This window comes from Falco biarmicus, chromosome 2, assembly GCF_023638135.1.
Source record: "Falco biarmicus isolate bFalBia1 chromosome 2, bFalBia1.pri, whole genome shotgun sequence".
NCBI classification, from domain to species: Eukaryota; Metazoa; Chordata; class Aves; order Falconiformes; family Falconidae; genus Falco; species Falco biarmicus.
Genome location: NC_079289.1, coordinates 107180396 through 107205500, shown reverse-complemented (window position 1 = coordinate 107205500; position 25105 = coordinate 107180396). Strand labels below are relative to the sequence as shown.

The window sequence follows — 25105 nt, the reverse complement described above, 5'->3', positions numbered from 1 at the left end:
AATTATGCAGCCTCATGGAAGAGAGCTTCTTTTTTAATTTTTCTTTTAGATTTACAAGAAAGTATATCTAGAATACATCGGACAATTGAATTGATGTACTCTGACAAAACAATGGTCCAAGTAAGTACAATTTCTGCATGAGATAATTCAAAATAGATCCTTTTTGTCACTTTCAATTAGAAGTTCTTAGATGCTTGAAAATAGAGCGAGTATACAACAATTATGTATGATGGTTTGAGAAATTTCACTGGAAAGTCATATTGAGTTTTGTAAACCTTTTACTTACGCACAGTAAGATGAAAGGCCATGTTGCAATATTTTACAGGTGACTTCCTTAAGTTTAAGCAGCCTTGTGATGAAAAGCCCAAATATGTTCTAGCTGTGATCCACTTTTTTAGCTTGAATGCAGAACTTTGGTTTTTGTATAACACAATAAAATTTTCTCACCGTGATTTGACCATATTGCTAGGTAATCTTCTGGCTTTAAGGTGGCAAAGCTTTAGACACAAAGTGTTTATCTTTTTACTTTGATGCTTATTGCCGTTGTGTATTGCAACTTGCATACTAATACTTGGGAACTTAGGGCTCCTGTTTTTAATTTGTAGTTATTAATGCCTGTGGGTTTGTTTTTGTTGGTTTTTTTTTTTAAACTTGTGTCTAGATTTAGTATCAGTCACAACCCTGACTATTAGTCTGAGCTGCCTTTTTAGGGAGATCTTCATGCTGTGTAATCTGAACAGCATTTTTAGAATGCCTTACTAGAGTTTTGGCTCTTCTGGTATTATATTCACATACTCATATTTGCTTACTTTGACAGGTTTTAAGGTTAAGGATTACTTCCTCTGTTACTTTCTGTTAGTAGAAAGAACTATTTTCCTTCCAAGTAAGATCTGTTTAGCTTACAGTTTTCCTTTGAGATACACTTCCGTTTTTTACGTGGCTTGTAATAGTTCCTGGCAGCTGAACTCTGATGTTAAGGGGTTTGGGCACACTTGCCTAGATGGCTTTCTTGAAGCTTGCTACTGGCAGGCTTTTTTTTTTTACCCCCTTAATGCTTGTGTTATGACGTGTAGCCTTTAGCCTTCCTGTTACCTAATAGTATAATGAAGTAATTTAGTGGTCTCGCATCCAAATAGTCTACCTGGGTTGGCTTAGGTGTTACAGGAGGAAATGCCTCTGGATGGTAAAGATATTAGTCAGCAATCATTGCAATGGAAAAGGGAGATCAGTTAATAACAGACTTTGTCCTAGTGCAGATTTTTATAATGTAAACTAGATTTTTTTGTTTTTTCTTGTTTTAAAACAGAATTCCAGAAATGGAGGAGGATGAAGATGATGATAGATTTGTAGAGGGGCATTCTGTGCCTTGCCTGAAAGCAGTGGTGTGTGTTAAGTGGTTGTTAGGGAACAAGTAGGTACTGAACCCATCTGAAATCACAGGCTGGAGGTGAAGGCTGCCTTTATTCAGCTCAGGTGGTTTTCTCCTTGTGGGTGTGTTGGCACAACAGGAAGGAGCCTCACGCTTGTGAGTCAATAAGGTCTGGACACAGAAAACTAGATTTCCTAAGGAAAACATTATATTTACAGGATGCTTCCTAGTGTTTATGTGAAGTATTGAAAAAGATCTTTAACTTCTCCTTGTGTCCCCTTTGATTCTAAGGAAACCACAGTTGTCCATAAAACCCTTGTCAAACTGTTACCTGAAACACATTCCCAAAATTCTTATTTTTGTCTCGCTCTCCTGAATGCGTAGATTTAATCAGCTGCTTATTTGATTATTTCCCTCCTTCTGTGAACTTGCTGTGGGGAAATGTCACACCTGTTTTTCCTGTGAGACTTCATCTTTGACGTATCATCTTTGATATATCTATTCTGTAGCTGCATGTGACACGGTTGGTGAAGCTCCATTTCTGTTTCATGACTAGTAAGTGTAAGCTAAGAAGTTTAACACCTACTTGTTTTGCCCTGTACTGTTAACTACTGTTGATATAACGGCTTATTGCAAGAGACACCTGTTGGCACTGAACTTGCCTATCCCCCAGTGACAGACCTTTGTGGGGAACCTTTCTGGAAGCTGAGCATGGATGACTGTCAGCTGGTTCTCCAGAGGTGGAGGAAAGGGTAGGGGCTCTCAGGCTGACCCAGTTAGCATGGTTTTAAGTAAAAGGATTTAAATTCACCTGGGATTTTAATGTCCTATTTTAGGGTGAGGAAACTTTATTGTTGACGTCTAAAGAGACTTCACCCTTTTTTAAATGAAGATCCGCATATATTTATGTGTGTATGTATGGGATTGCAATCATCTTAAGAAGGCTTTCACACTGGTTTGATAACAGATGTTAAAAAACCCAGAGCATTCGGATTTAAGGACTTGCTAGGATTTCCTCTGTGTATACTTCTTGTGTTTCGGGGATTTACAGTGTTGTTTTGTTTCTGGGATGACAGAGTGTTTGATTCCAGCTGCTGTGCAGTCAGTCAGCTTTACAGTTTAAGGTGTGTGTGGAGGGGTGTTTGCGAAAACTCCAGCACTTGCATATAGCCTGGAAAAGAATGGTCAAGTTAAAAATTACTTCACGGAGTTTCTCAAGTCATAGTTACATATGTATTTATGGTTACTGATTATTATGGTGCTCAAGTGGTATTTGCAACAAATATTTAGTACATCTTGTGTTAAACAGAAGATTTATCTACAGTCCAGACTGTAACACCAGTAAAAGATGGTTTCAGGTTTTTCATCCTAGTTGAGCTGTTGTCATTCTGGCATACTGTGCATAGCAGGGAAGGTCAGTTTTCCCTGTTATGTTGCATGTGCTGTTTCAGCAGGTTGAAAGGAGAGCCGATCGCTAAGATGCTTTTTAAAGACTTGTAAGGAAGCACCCGCTCATTCTGCTCCCCCTGTTCCCCCTATTTCCAGCTGCTTAAGTAGAAACTAGGTTTCCCGTTCTCCTTACTTGTCAGTGGACACATGTAACCCGGGATACTTTTTACATTGCTCCTAGAAACTGGTATGTTCCTTCCCTGCCTCAGCAGGAGCAGAGGACTCATTTATGTGTTCCAGTCTCCTTTTGGCAATGCTTTTACTGATACATTTTAAATACTGGAAAACAGTTGTATTCCTATTCTACTGTAAAAATTTTATTTTTGGTTAATGGAAGTGTTCAACTCCCAGATGTTCCTTTAAACACATGCTGTTAGTAGCAAATAGAAAACACAGAGTTTTATTACCTTGAATTTGCATGTGCCTTTCCAGACTTCCAGACAAGGATACCAAGTTGGAACTGGAGGAAATCATAGAGGCCCAAGGCTGATGTATTTGAGGGCTTTTTTTGTAGATAGAAGGAGAGTAGGAATATTCAAGAATTAAGACGAGAGGATGCCTGGCAGTAAAGACAGCAAAGTAGATATTTCTGCTATAGACTAACTAATGTTTTTAAGATCTCTTGTAACTAGTAATGGTAAGTAAAATAGCTTAAAATCCTTTTGCTATGTGGGTTGTAGTTTTACCTTTTTTGTTTTTCCTCTGTCATGTTTTGAACCTGTTTGACTTAATTTTTGTTACTTTTATTTAGCATAGCTACTCTTGCTGGCAGGTAATACGAACTAAATGCTGACAAGGAGAGTTTGACATTTTGTTGTTCTTTTTTTGTTTGGTGTTTTTGTTTAAGGTTCCTTATAGGTTGCATGCTGTACTAGTTCATGAAGGTCAAGCTAATGCAGGACACTACTGGGCATATATTTACGACCACCACCAGAACAGATGGATGAAATACAATGATATTTCTGTGACAAAGTCAACTTGGGAAGAGTTGGAACGGGACTCTTTTGGTGGTTACAGGAATGCCAGTGCATATTGTTTAATGTATATCAATGATAAGGAACAATACTTGATACAAGGTAATGTTATAGGTATGTTTTCTGGATGATATAGAGTAGCTGATTATATTGATGAAGAGAGCATCTTTCAGATGGATTTCTAGATTTTTGAAATTATTTTAATAGTTATTGAAAGTTCTATTTCTCCTCATAACTGCTAGCCAGATTGTTTTTCTGGGTGGAACAATTGCTTTTCAACTTTTAGCTTAATAAAATATAAAGATAGCGCCAGTGTTTCAGCATTATTAAGAGAGCAAAATAAACTAAGTTTGCTAATTTGTAAACATTTTAGCCATGTGATCACATGTAGAGAAATTTGGAAAGGTTATCTAACCAAGTATTAGAACAGAAATGTAGAAATAAAGAAATGAGCCTCTCAACATTAAAATCATTGTGTAGCTTTTTTTTTTTTTTTCTTCTCCATAAGCTTCAGAGCTCTGAACTTCACTGGAGTGTGAAAACTTGAGGCTTTATGCAGTATATTGAACTGTGAATAACTCAGCCCTACCAACCACACATTAAACCAAACTAATACATGAACTGGGAAATTCTTTTTCAAGTCAGGTAGTAGTATGTAATTATAAGGTCTGTACAGAAGTGTTTGGAGAGAGGGCGAAGATCCCTGAGCATGAGTTTTGTGGGGCCTGATAATGGCAGCTGGGGAGCTGACTGTGAAAATGGCCAGAGATTCAATAACAGGCCCTGGAAAATTCTCATGCTGCTGCCTTTTCATAGGGCAGAAAGCTAGAGTGCTCATTTGTTCAGTTTTTAAATGAGAACCGATATTAACCTTGACATTTCTAGATTGCAGTTAGTAGTGGACTTGCAACCGTAGGGTTTATGGGACCTGTAGGGTGGCTGTGACACTTTAATTAAATCTGGGGCCTGCTTGCTGGGGGATAATTGCAGCCGTGTGATCCCCTAGGATCTAGAATACTCTTTCAGAGACCATTCTCAAAGCAAAAAGGAAGGTTACTTAGTACAGCTGGTGTTCTTATCTGTTGACTTTACAAATCCCTGTAGGCCCACTCTCTTTCCCCTTTTCTGCTGGGGATTTGAGTTGTGTCCAGCTCCATGTGGCAGTAATGCAATCAAGCTGTGGTGGTTTTTTTGTGACTTTTTGCTGAACGTTCACAATCATTAGGTGCTCATGACCCAAAAGGCTCATCTTTCAAAATGGCAATGACCTGATGGTGCCCAAGAACACCAGTAAGTCCAAAGACTGCAAGAGCAGTAGCCATACCTCTCAGTAGCAGAGGAATGCCCAACAGATAATAAAACCAGTTAAAATAATATAGTTTGGGGGGTTTGGTGCTGTACTGTATGTTTCCAGTAACTCACTTGATGAAAAGTGTCGAACATGCTTCCTTTTCTCCTATTTTTCTTCTTCTGAAATTTGTATGTTATGTTACTGCAGAGGAGTTCAACAAAGAAACAGGACAGATCCTTGTTGGAATGGATACGCTACCTTCTGATCTAAGGGATTACGTCAAGGAAGACAATAAACGTTTTGAAAAAGAACTCGAAGAATGGGATGCAGAACTTGCTCAGAAAGCACAGCAGGAGAAGTTGTTATCTCAGATACCCAGGGCACCAGCACCGTCACCTGCTCCAGGTTAGCTTCTCCTACCTGTTTGTAAAAGCTTAAGAAATGTATAAAAAGTTAATATGTGTAATCTCGAATTATAACTATTTACTTGGCCAAGGTAACTGTACTTGAAGTTTAGTCTGTTGGAGTTTTAGGCTTTTTGCAATTTTTATTTAAAGGAGAAAAAGTACTGGTTCTTCTGTCTTTTCCCTGTCAGTTGTGCTTAGCTTTTGCTAAATCAGTTTATTTTTTTCCATAGAAACTTTGGCCTTCTAAGATAATTATTAACAGGTTTCACCAGTGTGTTCTGAGAATTTGTTAGTCCATAAGTAGTGCATATTCTTCAACTCAGAGTGAGTAAAGACCTACCTTTGCATTTTAAATTAGGACAAAATTTAGATCTGAAGAGAGTAATTATTTATTAGGTGTGATGTAGTAAATAGAGTTAGAAGTAGTAGAAGAGATTACTATGTAAAAATGAGGATGCTAAAACTGTGGAGAAGACCCTGAACAGCAACAGTGAGGCCAATGCTGTTAAGAACCTAGCTAATAAAGACCGCTGGCAATCTGATTATAAAACATATGCATGGTTTGACACAGAAAAACCTGTCAAGCTTTAGGTTACATTCACCTCTTGCTCCATTGCATAAGGCTATACATATGTTATGTGAAAGATGACATGATGGATTTGTGTAGTGAGACTGCTGTCCAGATGTTCTCATTGTTGTATTTCAGTCATTAAGGCTGAGCATGTATTTCTCATAACTACGTATGACTACAAACTGAATGTAAAAAGTGCAGTGATTTAATGACGCTTCTCTTTTTTGCAAACTCTACAGAGAGTGACTTCATCTTTTATATCTCTTGACTTCACAAACACTTTGAGACTGATATTAGTTCTTTTGTTAATAATGGAAAGTACTAAATGAATGTTTTAATTGTCTGCCAAAATTTGCTTTCATCATGTAAGGAGTATAAGACACTACTTGTGCTAATCAATTTTATTGTCTTCAAGTGGGGGAGACTTTGAGATTTCCCTGAAGTCAGAAGAACATAATGTGTTGATTATTTTGTGAAGTACAAATACATCTGGCACTCAAAAGACTCAAGACTTCCTTGGACCTGTATCCCACAGGAAGTCCAAGTAGAAGCTCATCTTTGCTCTCAGTCGTCCCCTGTATGGTTGATTGAACGTCCCTCACTTGAGAACCTTTATGGGTCTCTAGACAGGACAGGTCTGTTGTTCCTAATACAACATCACGGGTCCATTTATATGAGTGTTCAGAATGACCTGAGACACAGGCTGGTGTAAAGTTGTATTTGTGAATGCTGTGACCTACCCTGCATTTTCTGTTTGGGTGACGTTATCTGTATTTAGAAGACAGTGATCCAAATGAAACTAATCAATTGAAAAAAGTCATGCTTATGTTAACACACAAAATTGTTATCTTATTTCTGTCACTAAGTTCAAGCAGGAGAACCAGAATATTTAGAGCAGCCATCAAGAACTGATATTTCAAAGCACTTAAAAGAAGATTCTGTACAAGCAATCAATAAAGCATTAGCTGAACAAGAAGACAGAGCTCCAGAAGCTATAATGGATACGGTGAGGATAATTTGAAGCTTGAAATGCTTCTTTTTGCTTTTCTTTTGTAAGTGGAAATGATGTAATAGTTTATATAAGGGTGTGTGTGGAAACTTTGCACTATAAATTGCTGTTTTTTCAGGGACTGTCCGACACTAAAGTCCACCCAGAAAGTGCGCAGTACAGTAATGGGTGTAGAACTAAAATATTAAGATAATATCCTCTGTGTAGATTAGAGTACTTGTCAAGACTACAGCTTATTTTTTAAATGGCAATAATGTGCTTGTGCCCACCATTTTTTCAAAATGTTAGACAGTTACATTTATTTTTGAGGGGTAAACACTGACGTTCCTTGTAAAAGACCTGAAAAATACTGTTTTAAAAATTCAGGCTTTTATCTGAGAAATACAAGATTATAATTGAATTCCTTTGAAAGACCTATGGAAGTTAAAGTAGCTTTGAAAAATAAGGAGTTTTTCAACAGTATTCTGTAGCTTTAATGCAAATTCACAAGTTGATGAAAATTATTTCTTTGTGATTCATCAGATGCATATATTAACTTAAAATAGTTATAAGAATCAGTGTTGGGAGATTAGGTTTTACTTCATACAGTATATCCTAAGAGAAGTTGGACATTAACTACTCACGAGTTATTAATGAAACTAATATTTAACAGGGTTTTTTCTTTCAACACATGCTTGTTTTGTCCTATAAGTATACAGATTACTGAGTAATATATTTTCCAGAAAAGCAAGTGCCTTGAGAGCAATACCTGCATCTGTCTTGGAACCATATCCATAAGGATAAAACATATGAAATGTACAGTATAACTTCCTTACACACCCCTAGTAACCACTAGAGATATGAACAGTTTAGATCTGTGCAAAACCTGAAGCATGCTTCCTAATTTCGGGTATGAAACGAGCTGTCTAGCCCCAGATATCCTTGGGGCGAACAGGAAAGTCCTCTAACACCTTTGAAAATGGTGTGACAACTTGTTGACTCTTGCACCTGACGTGTTTTCCATCTCTCCTGTGCTGACAGGAGAGCAGAGAAGCACGCTTTCTCTGTTTAACTGAAATGGAAGCCAACAGGGAAACTGATCTTAACCCTGGATGAAAAGGTGCTCTAATGCTTTAGGCTACTGTGTATCTGACTTTGAGTTCTGGGAACACAGAACAGCTTAGGGGGAGCCTGTTTAAGTTAAGTTACCTCCAGCTAAGAGATAGCTATGAAGATACCAAACACATGATACAATGTCTTGCATGATGCTGTCCGCTTTCTAGAGTCTGTGAACATCCATTCCAGTGGGATGTTGAAGGATCTTACAGACTGGATTCTGTGGATCAAGTTTTTAGTTTAGGCTAATAACATTTTGTGCAGTTGATCAGCCTTAGGACTTGACAAGACTGTGATTGAGGAACCACATGGGGACCATCATGATAGGCATAATGAGACAGGTGCAGGTTGTTTTATTCCGATATTTTCACTGCTTTGTTCTGCAACAAGTGGTTTGCTCTCATATTGCAAAAACACAAACCCCCAAACCATGCCAAGTCTTTTATTTAGAAACAAACATATTTCAGCTGTTGGAATCTAAAGCCAATTTCTAGATATGCTGAAGGTATTCTATTAATGTTTAAAAGGTGCTGTCTATATACCAAAATTTGACTTAGCCAGAATTATTCTTGGTTCTCAGTATATCAGCATGCTTTTACATTATTCTGCTTCCATATGCATTCTGACATTGAGGCATATATTCTTTTGCTCCACTTTTTTTATTTGTCCTTTTGAAAGCAAGGAAAGCCAACATCAGAACATGTAATAAACAGCATTGTGGGTTAGTCACCACATGATCATTTGTGTCCATTTTCCACCCTTTTGTCCTTTTTTCTGCCCTCTGCACAGTCTTCCTTTTGTATTTATGTAGTGCTGGGTGTAAACAGATACTGTGTGTGTTTCTGGAATCTTTGTTAAGAAGTGAGACTATTGTAATAGCTGCAGAGCAAGTAGCATGACACTCCGTGATAGCTTAGAATAGAGTCAAAGTTTAAGTTCTGCAAATGTTGTAAAATGGCTATCATACAATCGTAGGCCATGGGAGCTGAGATTAGTCTCTATTGTTGTTTAAAACTTTAAAATAGCAAGAATCGTCCCCTCATTTTTCTAATTACGCTGCTAAAAAGCCCTGATGAATGTAATGCACCTTTAAATAATCTTTCAAATATTTTGATTGCTAGAGGCTTTTTGTTTGGTTGGTTTGTTTGTGTTTGTTTTTTTTTCCCCCTAGAGCATCAGGAAGTTTTAAACTTTAGCTTGTTGCCATCCCTTAGCATAAATTCATCAGATACTTCAGATATATTTAGTAAATTTTTTGGAGAAATGTATGAAAAGTAGTAGTTGACAGACTCATCCTTTAACAACTGCCTAAAATTGGTAATGGATGTTAGAGTTGTAATACTGGCATCATAACCTGTAAAGAAGTAATTAGGAAATAAAAAGCAAATTAAGTCTTTTTAATAATTATGGCTTAATTTCAAAATGTACTGTGTAAAAAATAGAGAATATAAATGATAATCACAGTTTTTCTCAGAACTTAAGCAGTGCATATAGTTTTACTTGATCAGCCTGTCAGTTTGCACCTCTGTAATTTTCTCTTTTCTGATTATTACCTTTTTTTTCCCCACACACATACTGACAATGGTTTTCTTCTGCAGAGCTCTGATAATGCCCCAGCTCAACCAGCTCCTAACCAGCGAGTTGTAGAGGTGGCGATTCCTGATGTAGGGACTTTTGTGATTGAGTCAGAGGAGGGGGGTTATGACGATGAGGTACATCTGATTGCAGTTGTGTGCACCGCTCCTCCTCGGTGCTTTCTTGTGCTGCCTGATGACAATTTTCGGCATGTTTGCACATTGTGACACCTAACAGATTTCTGCAAAACTAAATGCTTAGCAATTTGTAGCCTTAACAATGTCTTAATTTGTCGTGAAGTGTGAAAGGAAGGCACTAGCTACTCTTAATTGGGCACGCTTTGCATGGTACCATTTACACGGGAGGTATATTTGTCGTCTTAGCTGTGGAAGTTGAATGTTTGTGTTAGGCCAGATAGCATTTGAAATGCTGGTGGTAGACTACTACGTTATTTAAAGTGACAGGATAGTGAGTGATGTTGTTAACGTTTGTGCTTTTTTTTTTTTTGTCAGTCCAATAAAGCTAATGTTCAAGTCCAATCCCTTATTTCCCAAGGTTAAGCTTTTCAGACTTAAAGGATTAAATTACTTGTGGAAATAACCTGAAACTGGTATGTCTGGTGGAGCTGACTCTTCCAAAGCTTAAGAAAAAAACCAAACAATAAAACCCGCAAAAATTATTTTTTCCCAATTTAGACCAAGGGTGATGCATGTGCCTGGAACTACTTGAGGAACAGATGAGAGGCCCATGTTATCCTGAGAGATGCTATTTTCTGCTGCCCTATTTTAGCAGCAGAAGGCAACACTGCTAGGTCATCAAGCTGTCCTGCCTTGACACTGATGACTCCATGTTTGGTTTGGTTGGGAATAGTGCTGGCGCAGCCCGTATTTGCAGGTGTCTGCTATGTGGAGCTTTTGCTTCCCTAGGCAAATGGGTATTGCAAGTCACTCTGCCATGTAATTGTGATCAGTTGTAACCGGGATTATGGAATGGGGAAAAACCCCCCGATTTAATTGACATCATCACGTGGAGTTTGGCTTCTCATAGATGAGTAGTCTCCACCTTCAAATGCATGATGATTTAACCTTACCTAGTGACCTGGTTTTTGGGGGTGGTTTTTTTTAATTTTTCCCCACTGTTGTCCTCATGCCATTATCTTTCTAGAGGGTGATAACTTTCTTCCCTCTCTCCCTGATCCTTTTGTAAGCGTATTCAGTCTTTTTTAATGCTGTTCTTATTTGTGGGAAACTTTTCCGGAGAGTTTAGGGCTCTTCCTCTTTTGTTGCTGTGCCAGCTATACCTTGGGCAGGGAAAGAGGGAGTGCTTATCTTTTCTCACAGATAACAAAGGAGAAAGGCCTTTCTGAGTAACCTAGATACAGCAAATTGTTTGTGTACAACTGATGTGAATAGCTGTGAGATGTCTTATGTTTGGCTTTGTGTTTGTTAAATGTTTTAAGTTTGATTTTTTTGTTAGAATTTGCCTGCAAATGCTTCAAGGAACCAATTGCATTTGCAGGAGTAGGTCCCTTATTTTGATCTTGACATGCATAAAATATGGGCAGTGTAGTTTACTATGTTTTTAGTATAGTAATTGGGTGATTTTTCTACTCAAAACACTTTTATTTACTTACTTTATTTTTTTTATCCTTTTGTGGCCATGGCTAGCACTGATTCAGCATGCAGTTTCTGATGGATACTAATGCTGAATGGTGCATGTTCCTTTTCTAGGAAGCTTTGACCATGTAACTTTTAAATATTATTTGACACAGTTCTATTTTTGTAATCTTCCTTTAATCATATGTTGTTACAGTAAAAATACATACATACACATGCCGTGACTGATTTGCAGAATATGCACACCAGATCTGTATTGAAACGTGCCATTTCAATGTATGCATGCATTAAGTTGTTTTTTATCTTGCATGAGACTAAAAGCATATTGAATTTGGTCATTAAAATATTAATCATTCAAAACTTTTACCTTAAATCCCTTGTGGCAGGTCATGCTGACCCCGAACATGCAAGGTATTATCATGGCTATAGGTAAAGCCAGGAATGTTTATGACAGGTGTGGGCCAGAAGCAGGGTTCTTTAAGGTACAACTAACATTTTCAACTTTTTCTCCTGACTTTTCTTGTTACGTATGCCTTCTTCTTCCACCCTTTGCATATTAAGATTGTTCCAGTGTTTATACGTTCTCTTCTATGATATCAGTCCTCTGTTTAGATATTTCTCCCTTGAAAAATAGCTAGCTATTTCCCTGTTGATTCAGCTATATCAGTATCTTATATACCTTTCTGCATTTTAAGAGTGGTGAATAATATTCTTAGAATCTTAAGAATAGTGGCAAGTAACATGAAACCTAGATGTGTAATCCATAGGAACAGGTTTTGGTTTTTTCCCCCTGCTAGTACCAAAACCCATGCCTTCACTAGACTGTTTGGGATGTCAGTTTTTTCACCCAGGAACATCAGTGTTTAGTCATTTGTTCTTTATTTCAAAGAGGTGTTCTTGTTTTGTTTTTTTAGTAAATCTAAATTGCTTTCTTTTGTGTAACTGCATGGGTGTCAGTACTCTATTTAGCAGTGTTTTACTACTGGGAATTAGACATTAAGCTTTTTGTGGTTATTACTCTTCACAGCAATATCAGATTTAAATATGTGTTAGTCTTAAATACACAAACTTCTGAGCATTTTTAGCTCACAATCTTTTGAATTTTCAGGATATTATGAGGGGAATTACTTCAATGTAAAATCCTCTCAAATGTGATTTGGAGAGGGGGAAGAAGTTTCTGGCTTGTCAAGCAGTCTGTTCTCTTCTTAATTGTTATGGTGTAGTTGCACTAGAAGAAATTGTAAAAACAAAAAGAAACCAGAAAAAACCCAAACAAACTACAGTCAAACAAAAACCAAACAAACCCACCACCAAAAAAAATCTCCAATCTCTTGGTAAGGAAATTGAACTCTCACGGGTTTGTTTTGGGGTTTTTTATAATGGATACTGAAAGAAGAATTATGACCATAATATTTGTTTGCAGGGCCATCTCTGTTAACCGTGCCTGCTCTCAGGGAATGAATACCCACCCGCTGTAGCCTCTCCTTAGTGAAGTAGCTTTTGTTAGGGGTTCACTGTTGGTTTTTTTCAGATTTATTACTTTTTAAAAGTACTAGATTAACATCTTTTCATGAAGTTGAAAAAAAAAAAATTCCTCATGTGATAAAATCAAATTCTTTTCCGGAAAGTTTAAATACACCTAATTATTTTTTTAATGTGGAGGTTATTTTGGTAATTTTAGAACAGAAATGCAGTTCAAAATAAAATTATATTTAATGCTTCAGAGATATCAAAACAGTGCTCAGGTGAAATGTGTTTTGGTCTTTAATTTTGAATACTTAAACATTTTCCCTTCACAGGGGACAGAATTTGTCTTTGAGAAAAAGTTCTGACACTAAGTTGTTGGACAGTAGAAAAGTTTTCTTACTGATTTTCTGCTGAGTCATCTTTGCAGTAACTTAGAAGAGTTGGAACATACTTCATTTTTGAGGAATGCATTAGTATGAATGTGTGCAGATGAGGTGGTCCTACTTAGTAACAAAATTTGTATTTTGAAACTTACCAGATGAAATTTCATGTTACTGCATAAACATATTGTGAAAACTTCTATGGTATTTTTTTAATACTGTTATACTCTGGGATTCTTCATGTAGTTTGTTGGGTTTTTTTAATAAAACAACTGTTCACAGAAAATTATGGGGGCTTATCTATGATGTCTTTGTTTTAGCGGAATCCAGGTGAAACCCATTTGACATGGGTCACTTACCACCAGGGTTTCACTCATCTAGATCTAGGCTTAAGACGTGACTAATACAAACCCATGAAGTATTTCTTGATCAATGACCTCTTATAATCATCCTTCTTTAAACTTTATAGACAGCTCCTTGTAGAATATTTGCCTTAAGATCTTTATAGATGGTTCCTTGCAGAATATTTGCTTTAAGATCTTTATATAACATTCTTGGTGAGAAAATGAAAGCATGTAATACTTTTTTTTTTTTTTTTTTTTTTTCTCCTCCTACCATCCCTTTTTCCTGTATTCTGTGTAAAGACATAGTGGTATTTTTTCATCGTACATAGGATTTCTGTATATGTAGTATACAGTTTTATTTTGTTTAAATACATACATAAAAATACAGGGTTTGTGTTGCATTTTTTTCCTACTTCTGAGTAATTCTCTGAAAAATCAAATGTCTAGTGACAGCTGCTTTTTGTTTCTGGCCTACCTCAATAAACAGGGTTTAATTGCATCGTTAGCCATGTTGGATTTCTGGTGGTATAACTTCTGATGTTAGGTAATAGAAACTCTGTCTGTGGCTTTTGATACTTGCAATCAGTTCTGTCAAACTTCCTTTTTAATGATAATGCATATAATTAGTATTTAAAAACACTGATGCAGAATGTTCTTTTTAGTTCTAAAGTTCTCCAAACGCTCTGTGTTAGAGCCTGTATGAATGGTACCTGACCCATGTGTTTAGTCCTGAAAGAAAGTATATATTAGTAGAGGATGAGAGCCCACATTTCTGATAGTTAAATGTCAAGAAATTACTTGCTGCTGCCAGGTATTTCAACATAATGAATTTGAAATGCTGAACAGGGTAGTTTTCTGCCTGCTTTGGAGCTTTATTTTGTGCATATGTTGTATTGCAACTTTGCTAATGAGTGGAGCTACTGTGTTGTCATTTTTTTCAAGTTGACACTTAGTGTTAGCAAACAATCTGATCACCTCCCATATTTGAGAGATAAATCATGAAACATAAACATTTGTCACCATTTTGCTAATTGTTTTTCTTGTTCCTCTTGTTCATGCTGTTTGGTTTCACTGAATAAAATCAAATGAAAGGATATTGTTCATTAAATCCAATGTGCAGGCAAAGCTGGAAAAGTAAAAGCTTCTGATGACCTATAAAGTTGGTCTAAAATATCCAGTGAGGAGTCTGGCCGGCCCTGTAGGAGATGAATACTATTTGTATTGAAGTATTACTTCCTTTAGAAATCCTACAATTTGATTTTTGTTGAAGGATACTAACCCATTCTCACCTGGCGTTGCCAAAATCAGACGTGTTCATTAAACTTTCTGCAGAATTTATTTTGTTCATGTATTTGCGTTTTAACCATGTATTACAGGTACCTTTTTTGTCTTACGAGATTTTAGAAGATTCCTTTAAGTGTCTGAAATCTTATACTGCTTTTGCACTGTAAATGCTTAAAGAAACCTCTTTAGGGATTGAATAAACCTTCCTTCATGGAGACATAGCACAGGATTTTGAAGTAAAGGTCTACCTGGGATTTCGGCTGGCTTAGTTGAGGAGAGACAGGATCAACTTTACCATTTGTCTGGGGTTTTGGGTTTTTTTTTTTTGTTGTTTGTTTGGGTTTTTTTCTTTGGTGGTTTGGGTTTTTTTGGGGTGGGTGTGGTTTTTTTACACGTAGTTCAGACTTGTTAGAAGTGCGCATTATGGAATTCATAAAAAAATATTTTGTAGTCAAGAAGCCATGTGACACAAATTATCCTGTTAGTGTCTGTGTCATTTAGTATTTAAAAGTCAGAAAGGATAATGTATGTCTTTAAAATTATTTAGGCAATTAAATTGGAATACACGCGCTTGCTAAAATTAGCCCAGGAAGATCCACCACCTGAATGTGATTACCGTTTGCGTCATGCAATAGTTTACTTCATCCAAAACCAGGCGCCAAAGAAGATAATTGAGAGAACATTACTGGAACAGTTTGGAGATCACAATCTTAGCTTTGATGAGAGGTAATAAGATCTGCATGTTTTATTTCCTGTGCTCACGCACGTTCTCTGATGTGTGGAGACACCCCGTCATATTCAGATAGTGCATGTAACAGAGGGAAGGCTAGTATGTTTGGTTGGCTTTATCTTCTAGTTAATTGCTTGCTAGTGCATTTTATTTAAAAAAAATAATTATAAAAATCTACAAAAAGTAATCAAAAAGTTTGGGTTCTATTGGTAGGAAATAAGGAGAAATACTCAGTGTTGTTCATAATTTCGCACATAGATTTCTGCACCTTCTTTCAAAACACTGTGTAAGGCTTTGTAGCTTGCTTTCAGGGCAGTGAAAAAATGCCAGCAGCAGACAGCAAAGCAAGTTAGATGGGTAGCTTACATGAAAGCAAGACAATGTCTCTTTTCCACTTGGAATTCCATACATTGACCTATTTAAAGAAATAAATTGGAAAGTAGAGAACATTAGTCTTATTTCTGTCTAGTGGATAATCATCTAATGTTACTTTTGCAAAGTAAATATCAGGGAGTTTCAAGCCCTTTGAACTTTAAATTAGAAAGAAAGACTGAGCAATGTGGCGATTTAGCAAAATAAAACAAGAAGTAATTCTTAAATAGCACAGGCCTCCCTCACATGTACTTCAAAACTATGCCCTCTCCTGCTGATTTTACTATGAATAATAAAAAGCACTTTGTCCACAGTATTTTCATACTCTTTTGCATAAGGCTGTAGCTTATACTGTTTTGAGGCTTCTGTCTTCGTATGGATAATATCCCTTGTGAATTTCCAGTAATACTCCATGATCTCTTGTTGCTTTTTGTAAGGTGCCGTAACATAATGAAGGTTGCTCAAGCTAAACTTGAAATGATAAAGCCAGATGAAGTAAACATGGAGGAATATGAGGTTAGTATTTTTAAGTTTTTAAACTAAACTGTAATGTGAAGTAGTTATCAGTTACTGGAATTTTATCTTCACAAATTTCTTCCTGTCTTAAACAGTTTTAACTTCTCAGTGTATTGAAAGACCATCTAGTTGTAGGAGGGCTGTCCTGATCAGTTGATATAAAGCTGTTTTTTTTCCACATTTGTAATTCCAATTACTTGAGCCATAAATAAATACCTGTCCTTACAGTTTGAGTCTGTCCTTACTACTTAACATGTCTTGATGTCGCTAACAGTGTTTTGTAATGTATCACCATATGAGCCGACTGGCTTTCTCTAGTCAGAAACAGCTAGCGGTGAAGGAGTGAGAGTGGTCCAAGCCCAGCCTTACGCATCTTGAGAGCTGGGTCACATGCACAGTCACATCTGTGCTTTTTCTCTAGCTGTCTCTGCAGCCATTCCCATTTTCTTATGAGCACCAGATTCTTTTGTTGGCAAGACCATACATAACCAGTTTATGCGTTTATTTTTTCCTCCTGTACTATTTGGAAAAACTTGGAAAGAAAAAAAGAACAAATCTCAGACATTAAATAATCATGACTAGTACTTGCTAAAATATTTCATCCCGTACTTAAAGTTAAGTCTTTAGCTGGTTTTACAGCATCAGTTTCAACTCTGTAATACTGTTCATTAAGGCCTTTTAACAGTGGATATTTATGTCCTAGACAGATGCCAGTGCACCACTTATACCTCACTGTTGTGCTTAGTCCTCCTGAACAAGTTGTTTGAACCTATGGGAGTAATCTTTCCCTCAACAAACCAAACAAAAAATATTTACTTGTTTCTCATTACTGGCTTCAGGACCTACAGTAGAAGCTACTACATTCCAATGTGTCCTCTCTAGCCTGTGAGGAGAAGCACTTCCATAGTAGGATTTCTGTTGCATCTTCTAGGCTCTGCAAGGCTCAATATTTTACCATTATTCTGAATGGCATTGCGCAAGTAGAATAAACCATTCTGAACTTGGCTTTAAAGGGTGAGAGAGTAGGGGAGTCTTCTATTGCCTGGACATACATGCTGCTTTTTGAGCCCCTGAGGCAGATAGTTGGTCATTTCTTCAAAGAGTGTTACTGGTATTTGTCCTGTGTAGCGAGCTGGCATTTCATGGACCCTTTCTCATACTCTTCATATTGAATTTGTAAGAGGCTATGTATTACGGTATGCTATCCCCTATTTTATTTTAATGAGCAATTGAAAGTTGGCTACTAACCAACTGCAGTAAAAGCACCTTTCTCACTTAGAGCACTTACCTGTAACGTGTACCAGTATTACTTCGTATAAAAGGTGATACAGTAAGATAAACGTTCTGCTTCAATATGAACATCTCCACAGTCTGAATTGCATTTGGTTTTTTTGTCACTTCCCATGTAAAGTGTTCAGGCTTTTTCTATGTCATTCTTATATTGAAAGTTAAGCTTAATATTTAGTGTATGAAAAAGCTTTCTAAGATTTTCTGAGTAAATAACTGAGTGTAATGTAGGGAGGGGAAAAAAATAAAAAAGACTATTAGCTTCTCACCTATTTTTGAGAAGAAAAAGGGGATCTCATAATTCTGACTGTGGTTCTCCAAAGATGCTGTGTGTTCCTTTCAAATGGTAATACGTTCTTTAAAAATAATCTCATTTAGAAATATTTTAAATATTTTAGAATTTTCTTTTTATTGAGGGAGGGCAAGCTCAGGTGGACTTTTCACACATGCAAGCTTACTAGGGGTCCTTAGCACTAACTCTGTGTATTAAGCACTAAGTAAAGCATGTGTGTGTTTAAAAAAAAATGTATTTCATGTTTGTGGATGAAATTTTATATAACCTTTCTTATATGCAGAGATGGCATCAAGACTATAGAAATTTCAGGGAAACAACCATGTTTCTCATGGTAGGATTGGAGTTTTTCCAAAAAAAGAGGTAAGTGGTAGTATAGAACTCAAATGTAGTAGAGTGATTTGAAGGCAAAATGTAATATTGATAAGTAAAGACATTTTTTAAATTAAGAAATTTCATGTGTTCCTCATTTTAGTTAAGCATTTCCTTGGTCCATTTATGTCTTCCATCTACCTCAAAGTTTCCCACAACTTCCTATTCTTAATCTCCATTTCTAATCTCTTATCAAGCTATGGACTCTTTTCAGAGCACCCTCCATGTGGACCAGCACTCCTTCTCTCCTACTCTTAAGTGCTCTGGGTATCCCTTAGCCGTAAAAATCTTTCCTCTCTGGCACCACATGTGCACTTAGGTTTATCTGGTTTCATCAGCAGTGACAATTAGTCAAGTTCCCGGCTTATCCATCTTTTTATTGGGTCTTCCCACAGAAGTAAACATTAGCCTTATCATTTGTCTGAGACAAAATTCCACCTGTGATGGGTTTAAAAGAGCAGGAAAAAAGAATATATTTGAGGACAACTGTCATAGTTGTAGCTGACTCTTTTTAGCTCCGTGAGGCAATGGTGATCGATTCCCTTCTCTTTGTGAACCAAGTCAGGAATTGCAGCTGTATAAAATTGGTGAATTTTTATGTACTTAATGCACTACAGCTGAAATTTATTCTCTGATCCAGCCATGCAACAAGGATAGCAATTACAGTATAAATGCCTCAAAACCTTCTGCAGAAGAGTCTTTGAAACAGAACTGTTCAGAAGTACCTCTTTCTCCCATGCCCAGCCAAAGGAATGAAATGAGTAGCTGCAGAATATCCCAGTGGCTGACATCTGTGGGGTGAAAATGGGGTTATCACACGATGCAAATTTTTGATTGTGAAAACTTTCTATGGTCAATCACTGATATTTTTTTTTTATTTTTTTCCATGCATAACACAGTAGGTAGGGAAATTGTAGTGGGACTAAAATTTTTTTTCTGTATGTTGTGTAGTAAACTGCTTCATATTTCTCATTCTTGTCTTGTATGCTCCACAAAAAGAAAGGCCACAAACAAATTGGAAATTCGGTTGGAAAAGACACTGCCTTGTCTTTGCAACAAGCTATGTCTTTGTATTGTGGCTAACACAATGAGCCCATAGTCTTAGTTTGTCTTCTGGTTGCTAGCATGTAATAAATACTACATTCATTAATAACCTAAACTGCAATACACTGCTTCATCAGTCTTGAACAGTTTATGTACAAGGGTTGGTCAGAAGATTGCCTGGCTTATTTGAAAAATAAACGCTCTGATACTGCTTGATCCCTTAAGGAGGCAGAAATGTCACAGGTATCGGTGTGGTATATAGGAACGCTCCTTGTTACCCCCAGACTTCATGCATGCTCTGAGCATGCAGGCAGGAATGGAACATCTACCAAGTTCCTCGGCACTGGCACTCCAGGATGGCACCTTCAACCATAAAATACCAGTGTTTTCACTAATCTGCTTCTTACCGTAATATATTCTGGTTATGCCAGGGGGAGGGAGGGAAGCACAGGTTTCTGCTCTCTGCTGTACTGAATTACTGGTATAGTTTTCCATTATTTACATTACTTTGCAGAATTCAAGTGAGACATTGGTTACCAAACATTATTGTTACTTAGCAAACAAGCCCATAATGACCAGTTTTAGACTCTAATGTTGGTCATAAATAAAAAATAGGATGATATCAGACTCATCTAACATCCAAAGAAGTGTAGCATTCATTCCCTGTCTAAGAAATGCAATTTCATAAATGCTTCAAGAGGTATCTAATACACATTAAGGGTGGATCTGGGTATCCACTGACCTGCTCTAAGGCACCTATTGCAATTACATCCCCACGTTTCAGCTACAGGTTCCCAAAGGACTGAGATACTGAGGTTCACATCTTGTACACTCTAGAGGGCAGTGCTACCATCTTTATTCTGAAAACAAGACTGAATCGATGAACTTTTCCAATTTTCTTTATTGTGGAAATCATAAAAATGTAACTTTAAAAATATTAATGAAAACATAGGCTCTCATAATTAAAATAAGACCTTCATTAGCAGGACTTTTGAGGCTTTTCTCAGGAATCCATCTCCCTCGGTTGACCAACTTTTCTTACTTTTAATAACGCTAATTGGTACCTAGCAGCACTCAGTCTCTAGATGGAGCCAAAAATTGGCCTTTATCCAGGTGACTTCTGATTTCTTTAAATAATTGTACTGTGTTGAACAAACAAAATCAACACAAAAACCAGTTTGGTATATCTTTTTCATGGCTACTTCCAGTGTTCACTCATGACCCCTTATGGTGGTTGACAAGGCTGCAGGTGGAGAATCAAATGGTCTTTGAGTCATATTCTCTCTGGCTACTGTAGTGTAGGGACCTGCTATGGATGAGGTGTATGCAACCAGCTAAGGAACCTCAGCGCTTTTACCTGCAGCTCGCTCTTGTGGTAGTAACTGATAAGTGAACAAGCTGTAGACCTTAGCAGTTACCTTTCAAGTTTCTTGGAAAGCAAATACAGTTTTTCAGTTTCGCCTGAAATGCCTTTTTCCAAAGCAGTGCTAAAATTTAGCCATCCTGTGCTTTCTGCATCTTTTCCAAAAGCCTAGACCCAGTGAGCTCTGTAATTCTGTGAGCAGCTTCGGTGATTTTAGGCTTAGGCTTCACAGGCTGGAGCTTTATGAATTTCAGGTGTGAAAAAGCAAAATCTGTTCACTGCAGTCGTATGCTTCAGACTCTCAAGATATATAAGGACTTTGAGCTTGGATGTACAGTAATGATGATTTAAAATAGCTTACCTTGCTGTTAGATGGCACTACGTTTTTTTCAGGGAAAGATCATACAGCTGCAGGAAGGAGCAGGAAGAGAGGGACTGAGAATAAGCCACTACCAGCAGCAAGTTTTTAATTTGGATCAACTGAGTTGTTGACACTGTAATTTCAACCTGCAGTTTCACAAATAACTGAACTAAGCATGGAAAGGGAGAGAAGTTCCTGCTTCTCTGGCTTTATAACCAGCAATTCCAGTTCCTTGCAATCATCTTCTCCCCTTTCCTCCTACATTGTTTTCTGCTGTCCTGGCCAGTTGTGTTGGTGATCAGTAGTGTAAAGAGTTTTCATGGGTAGGAAAAATGGACTTCAGGAGAGGGTAACAGGACTACTTCTTTTAATAAAAGCGTAGGTTTGTATTTTGAGGACAAAAGGTTGGAGAACAGTGACAGTACTTCCATTACTTAAGCAATAAATATTTAGCATTGCAAGGAACTGTGAGCGGATCTCGTGGTGGAAGAAATAACTTCACAGGAGATTCTGAAATCACAGTGTTTGGGTTCATCTTGTTCTTGTAAACAGGGATAACAGAAGATAAAGCTTTAAGGAACCATTGCTATTTCAAGTAGTCTTTTTCCTTCTTTTTTGTTGTCTCATTGGAAGGCATTACTGTAAGTCTTGAGTTTGCTTTGGAAAATTCTGACATGCTTTTTCAGGTATGCTCACACATAATTTTTAGCCATTTTTGTAGTTTGGTGGTTTGGTTTTGGTAGTTTAAGCATGATCTCCTGTTCTCACTAGGATGAGTGAGTGCACAATGTACTGTTCCTCTTACCACTCCCTTAGGAAATATCTCTTCCTAGATTTTTGTAGTTTGAATAAAAACGAGATTTCTAACTGCTTGTTTTTAGGGTAGCTGCCTGAACTGCTTTCAGCAGCTGGCTGTCTTAACTGGGTTTCTTTAAGTCAGAGAATTAACAGTTTAATGTGTTTGCTGGAAATGGTATGCAGCAGTGTGAGGGGAGATCAATGTGTGTGTGAAGGGATCTCTGCTGATTGTTAACTGTTAGGTTCTTAGGTCCTCTGTTCCTCGTCCTTTAAAAATTAGGCTTGTATTTATCTTCTGCATTTAGATTAAAGACAGACGTATCAACAGTCTAGCAGCACTTTTACTTTTGAAATGCTGTTGTGGCTTCTTTCATCACTTTACTCTTCAGTGGTTTGGAAGACCTTCCAGTTAGCGAGACTAAAAATTCACAGTTTGTTTTTTTAGGAATAAGGTGACAGCTTTAAATTTTACTTGCTAAGGTGTGGAATGCTATCAAGATACATATGGCAACCGAAGATCAAACCTAACGTGACATAAATGCACACAGGAAAAAATTAAGTTTTCATGTATACTCAAGGCTAATCCAAAGCTGTTTCTGAAATGAGTGGAATGATATCCATCAGTTCTAGTGAGCTTTGGATCAGACATAGCGTGCAAGTGATCTAGCCTGATAATAAAATAAATTGCTCTAATGTGCATAAAAGACAAAATTGTGTGGTAGAAAAGGCATTATGATGAGATTGGTGGGGAGGGGTGGACTTACAGTCAAAGAAGCAAATGAAATTAAGGGCATGGTAGTTACCTTGAAATGGGTGATACCTGGATGTTGCATCTAATGTTTTTGTTTCTTTACTTCAGCTATATGGAAGCCTTGCTTTACCTTATCTATGCTTACCAGAATAACAAAGAACTCTTGTCCAAAGGCCCATACAGAGGGCATGACGAGGAACTGATATCTCACTACAGACGAGAATGTTTGCTAGTAAGTGAAGGGTGAAGTATGTTAAAAAGTTGAACTTGCTGCATAGCTTTAACAATATTAATTAGTAGAAGAATCTTGCCATCATGTAAAACAAAACCAACCGCAATCCCCTTTCATTAACAAGTTAATACTTTGGCTTGTGTAAGGGAAAAAGCAGAAGTAAATAGGAGAATATTCCCATTTTTTTTTGAATAAGCAATGATCATCTTTGATTGTAAATAGTGTGCTCCCTGCTGTTGTGTCTGGGCTAGGTAGGAACAAAAGTTGACAGTGTTGGTGAGCAGACTCACCCTGTTGCCACAGTTTGATGGGGAGACAAATATTGGGAAAGGCATCAGCAGGAAACAAGGATTTTTTTCCATTATTATGCCACTTTTAGCAATAATGAGAAAACAAAAGCAGGTGATGTGACCTGTCTTAAAAAGTCCAGCTGCAAAGCTTGGGTTGGCCAGGTATCAAATGAAGTGGCTGGAGGAATAGCACAAGATCGAGTGGTTTGATGGAGTATATACATCATTGCTCTAAACTTCACAGTGCAACTGTGGTTAATACAAATTACTAGGTAGCTTTGTAGGAAGACTGTGCTTTAAAACAAACAGAAACTGATGCATGGTAGAATGTGAAATGCTGTATATTTAAAGGCTTTCCTTTTTTGTGGTCATTTATGAAGAAACTAAATGAACATGCTGCAGCACTGTTTGAATCAGGAGATGATCAGGAAGTCAATAATGGCCTGATCATTATGAATGAGCTTATTGTCCCGTGTTTGCCATTACTACTGGTGGATGAAATGGAAGAAAAAGATATCGTCGCTGTGGAAGATATGAGAAACCGTTGGTGTTCCTATCTTGGACAAGAAATGGAACGTAAGTCATTTATTAATTAAGGTAAAAGGCCTTTATGCATCTTTTTTTTATAAATGTGATGTTTTCATTGTCGTGAATTCTGCCTGTATCTGTTGTGCCTTGGTAGTGTATTTTGAGGTACCCTGACTTTTGAATAATCCCATACACGTTTAAATAAACAGTTTTTCCATATATTGCACTGGGGTATTATACCTTAAAGAAAACATGCTTTTCGAATGGAAAAACATTTGTGGTGGTGGACCATCTGAAGGAGCATTTATATTAGCATCTTACTAGGAATTGGTGTGTCCTAGTTATTGCTGGCAGATCTGAAGAAAGTGGATTGTTCCAAGTGAAACTCCTTTTCTACCCACCCATCAATTAATAAAAAGTCAGTGTTGGGCAGAAAAAGGAGAATTCCACATGCAGATGTGAATGCTTATGTTTGTTTTCATTGTTTTATTTGCAGCTAACTTGCAAGAAAAGCTGACAGATTTCCTGCCAAAACTGCTAGATTGTTCCACAGAGATTAAAGGTTTCAATGACCCGCCAAAGTTACCCTCCTACTCCACACACGAACTGTGTGAAAGATACGCCCGAATCATGTTGTCACTCAGTCGAACTCCAGCTGATGGAAGATAAATTCTGCAGCCTTCCTAAGCACATTGTATAAACTTTTTTAGTTCTTAAACCTTGCCTTCCTGTCACAGGGTTTGCTTGTTGCTGCTATAGTTTTTAACTTTTTTATTTTAATAACTGCAAGAGAGAAATGACTGTACAAACTTTAGCCAGACTGCAAACGATTAAAGCTGAGAATCGCATGGCGCTCAGTCGTTTCAACCAGAATTGATGCAACATGCAAGTCTGATCATTATGGCAAAACTGCTTTTTTGCCACTTATCTGTTACAGTATTACTTTGCTTTTATCTTAAGATCCTTTACTTTATCAACAGCTGTCCGGATCACTTTGTGACTGCAACTACTTTTAAGTGTCCAGTGCTGTGTAAATACATGGTACTTGGTAGCTTGTAAATGAAATGAAAGAATAAAGTTTTATTTATGGCTACTTCTGTGTTTGCAAGCAGATACCTTGTATATTAGTGTAAAATACGGGTATTTTTGGAAGAGATACAGTATATTGATGGGTTACTCAATTTTATAGACAAGGTTCTTCAGGATTTATGGCCAGTTTAGTTACAGGTAGTCTGAGATTACTGTATGTGAATATATTGAAAAACTGTCGCAGTATTATACACCATGGTTTTTTTGTATATTATTTACTGATCTGTATGAAACTGCACCTGAACACTT

The 25105-nt window shown here is 37.2% G+C and overlaps 1 protein-coding gene across 3 annotated transcripts in view; it reads left to right on the top strand.

Moving 5' to 3' along the window:
* Positions 1-24860, top strand: part of USP25 (ubiquitin specific peptidase 25) — a 97187-nt gene extending 72327 nt beyond the window's left edge. For 2 of the 3 annotated variants that reach the window (XM_056327992.1, XM_056327995.1), the window contains 12 exons: positions 50-120; positions 3666-3894; positions 5291-5488; positions 6928-7067; positions 9764-9877; positions 11743-11838; positions 15379-15557; positions 16371-16449; positions 18312-18391; positions 22826-22949; positions 23620-23815; positions 24264-24860. In XM_056327992.1, coding sequence (XP_056183967.1) covers positions 50-120; positions 3666-3894; positions 5291-5488; positions 6928-7067; positions 9764-9877; positions 11743-11838; positions 15379-15557; positions 16371-16449; positions 18312-18391; positions 22826-22949; positions 23620-23815; positions 24264-24436 — 1679 coding nt within the window. In that variant the 3' untranslated portion in view covers positions 24437-24860. The remainder of the gene's footprint in view (positions 1-49; positions 121-3665; positions 3895-5290; positions 5489-6927; positions 7068-9763; positions 9878-11742; positions 11839-15378; positions 15558-16370; positions 16450-18311; positions 18392-22825; positions 22950-23619; positions 23816-24263) is intronic. The other variant, XM_056327994.1, reaches the window with a different exon arrangement.
* The last annotated feature ends 245 nt before the right edge of the window (positions 24861-25105 follow it).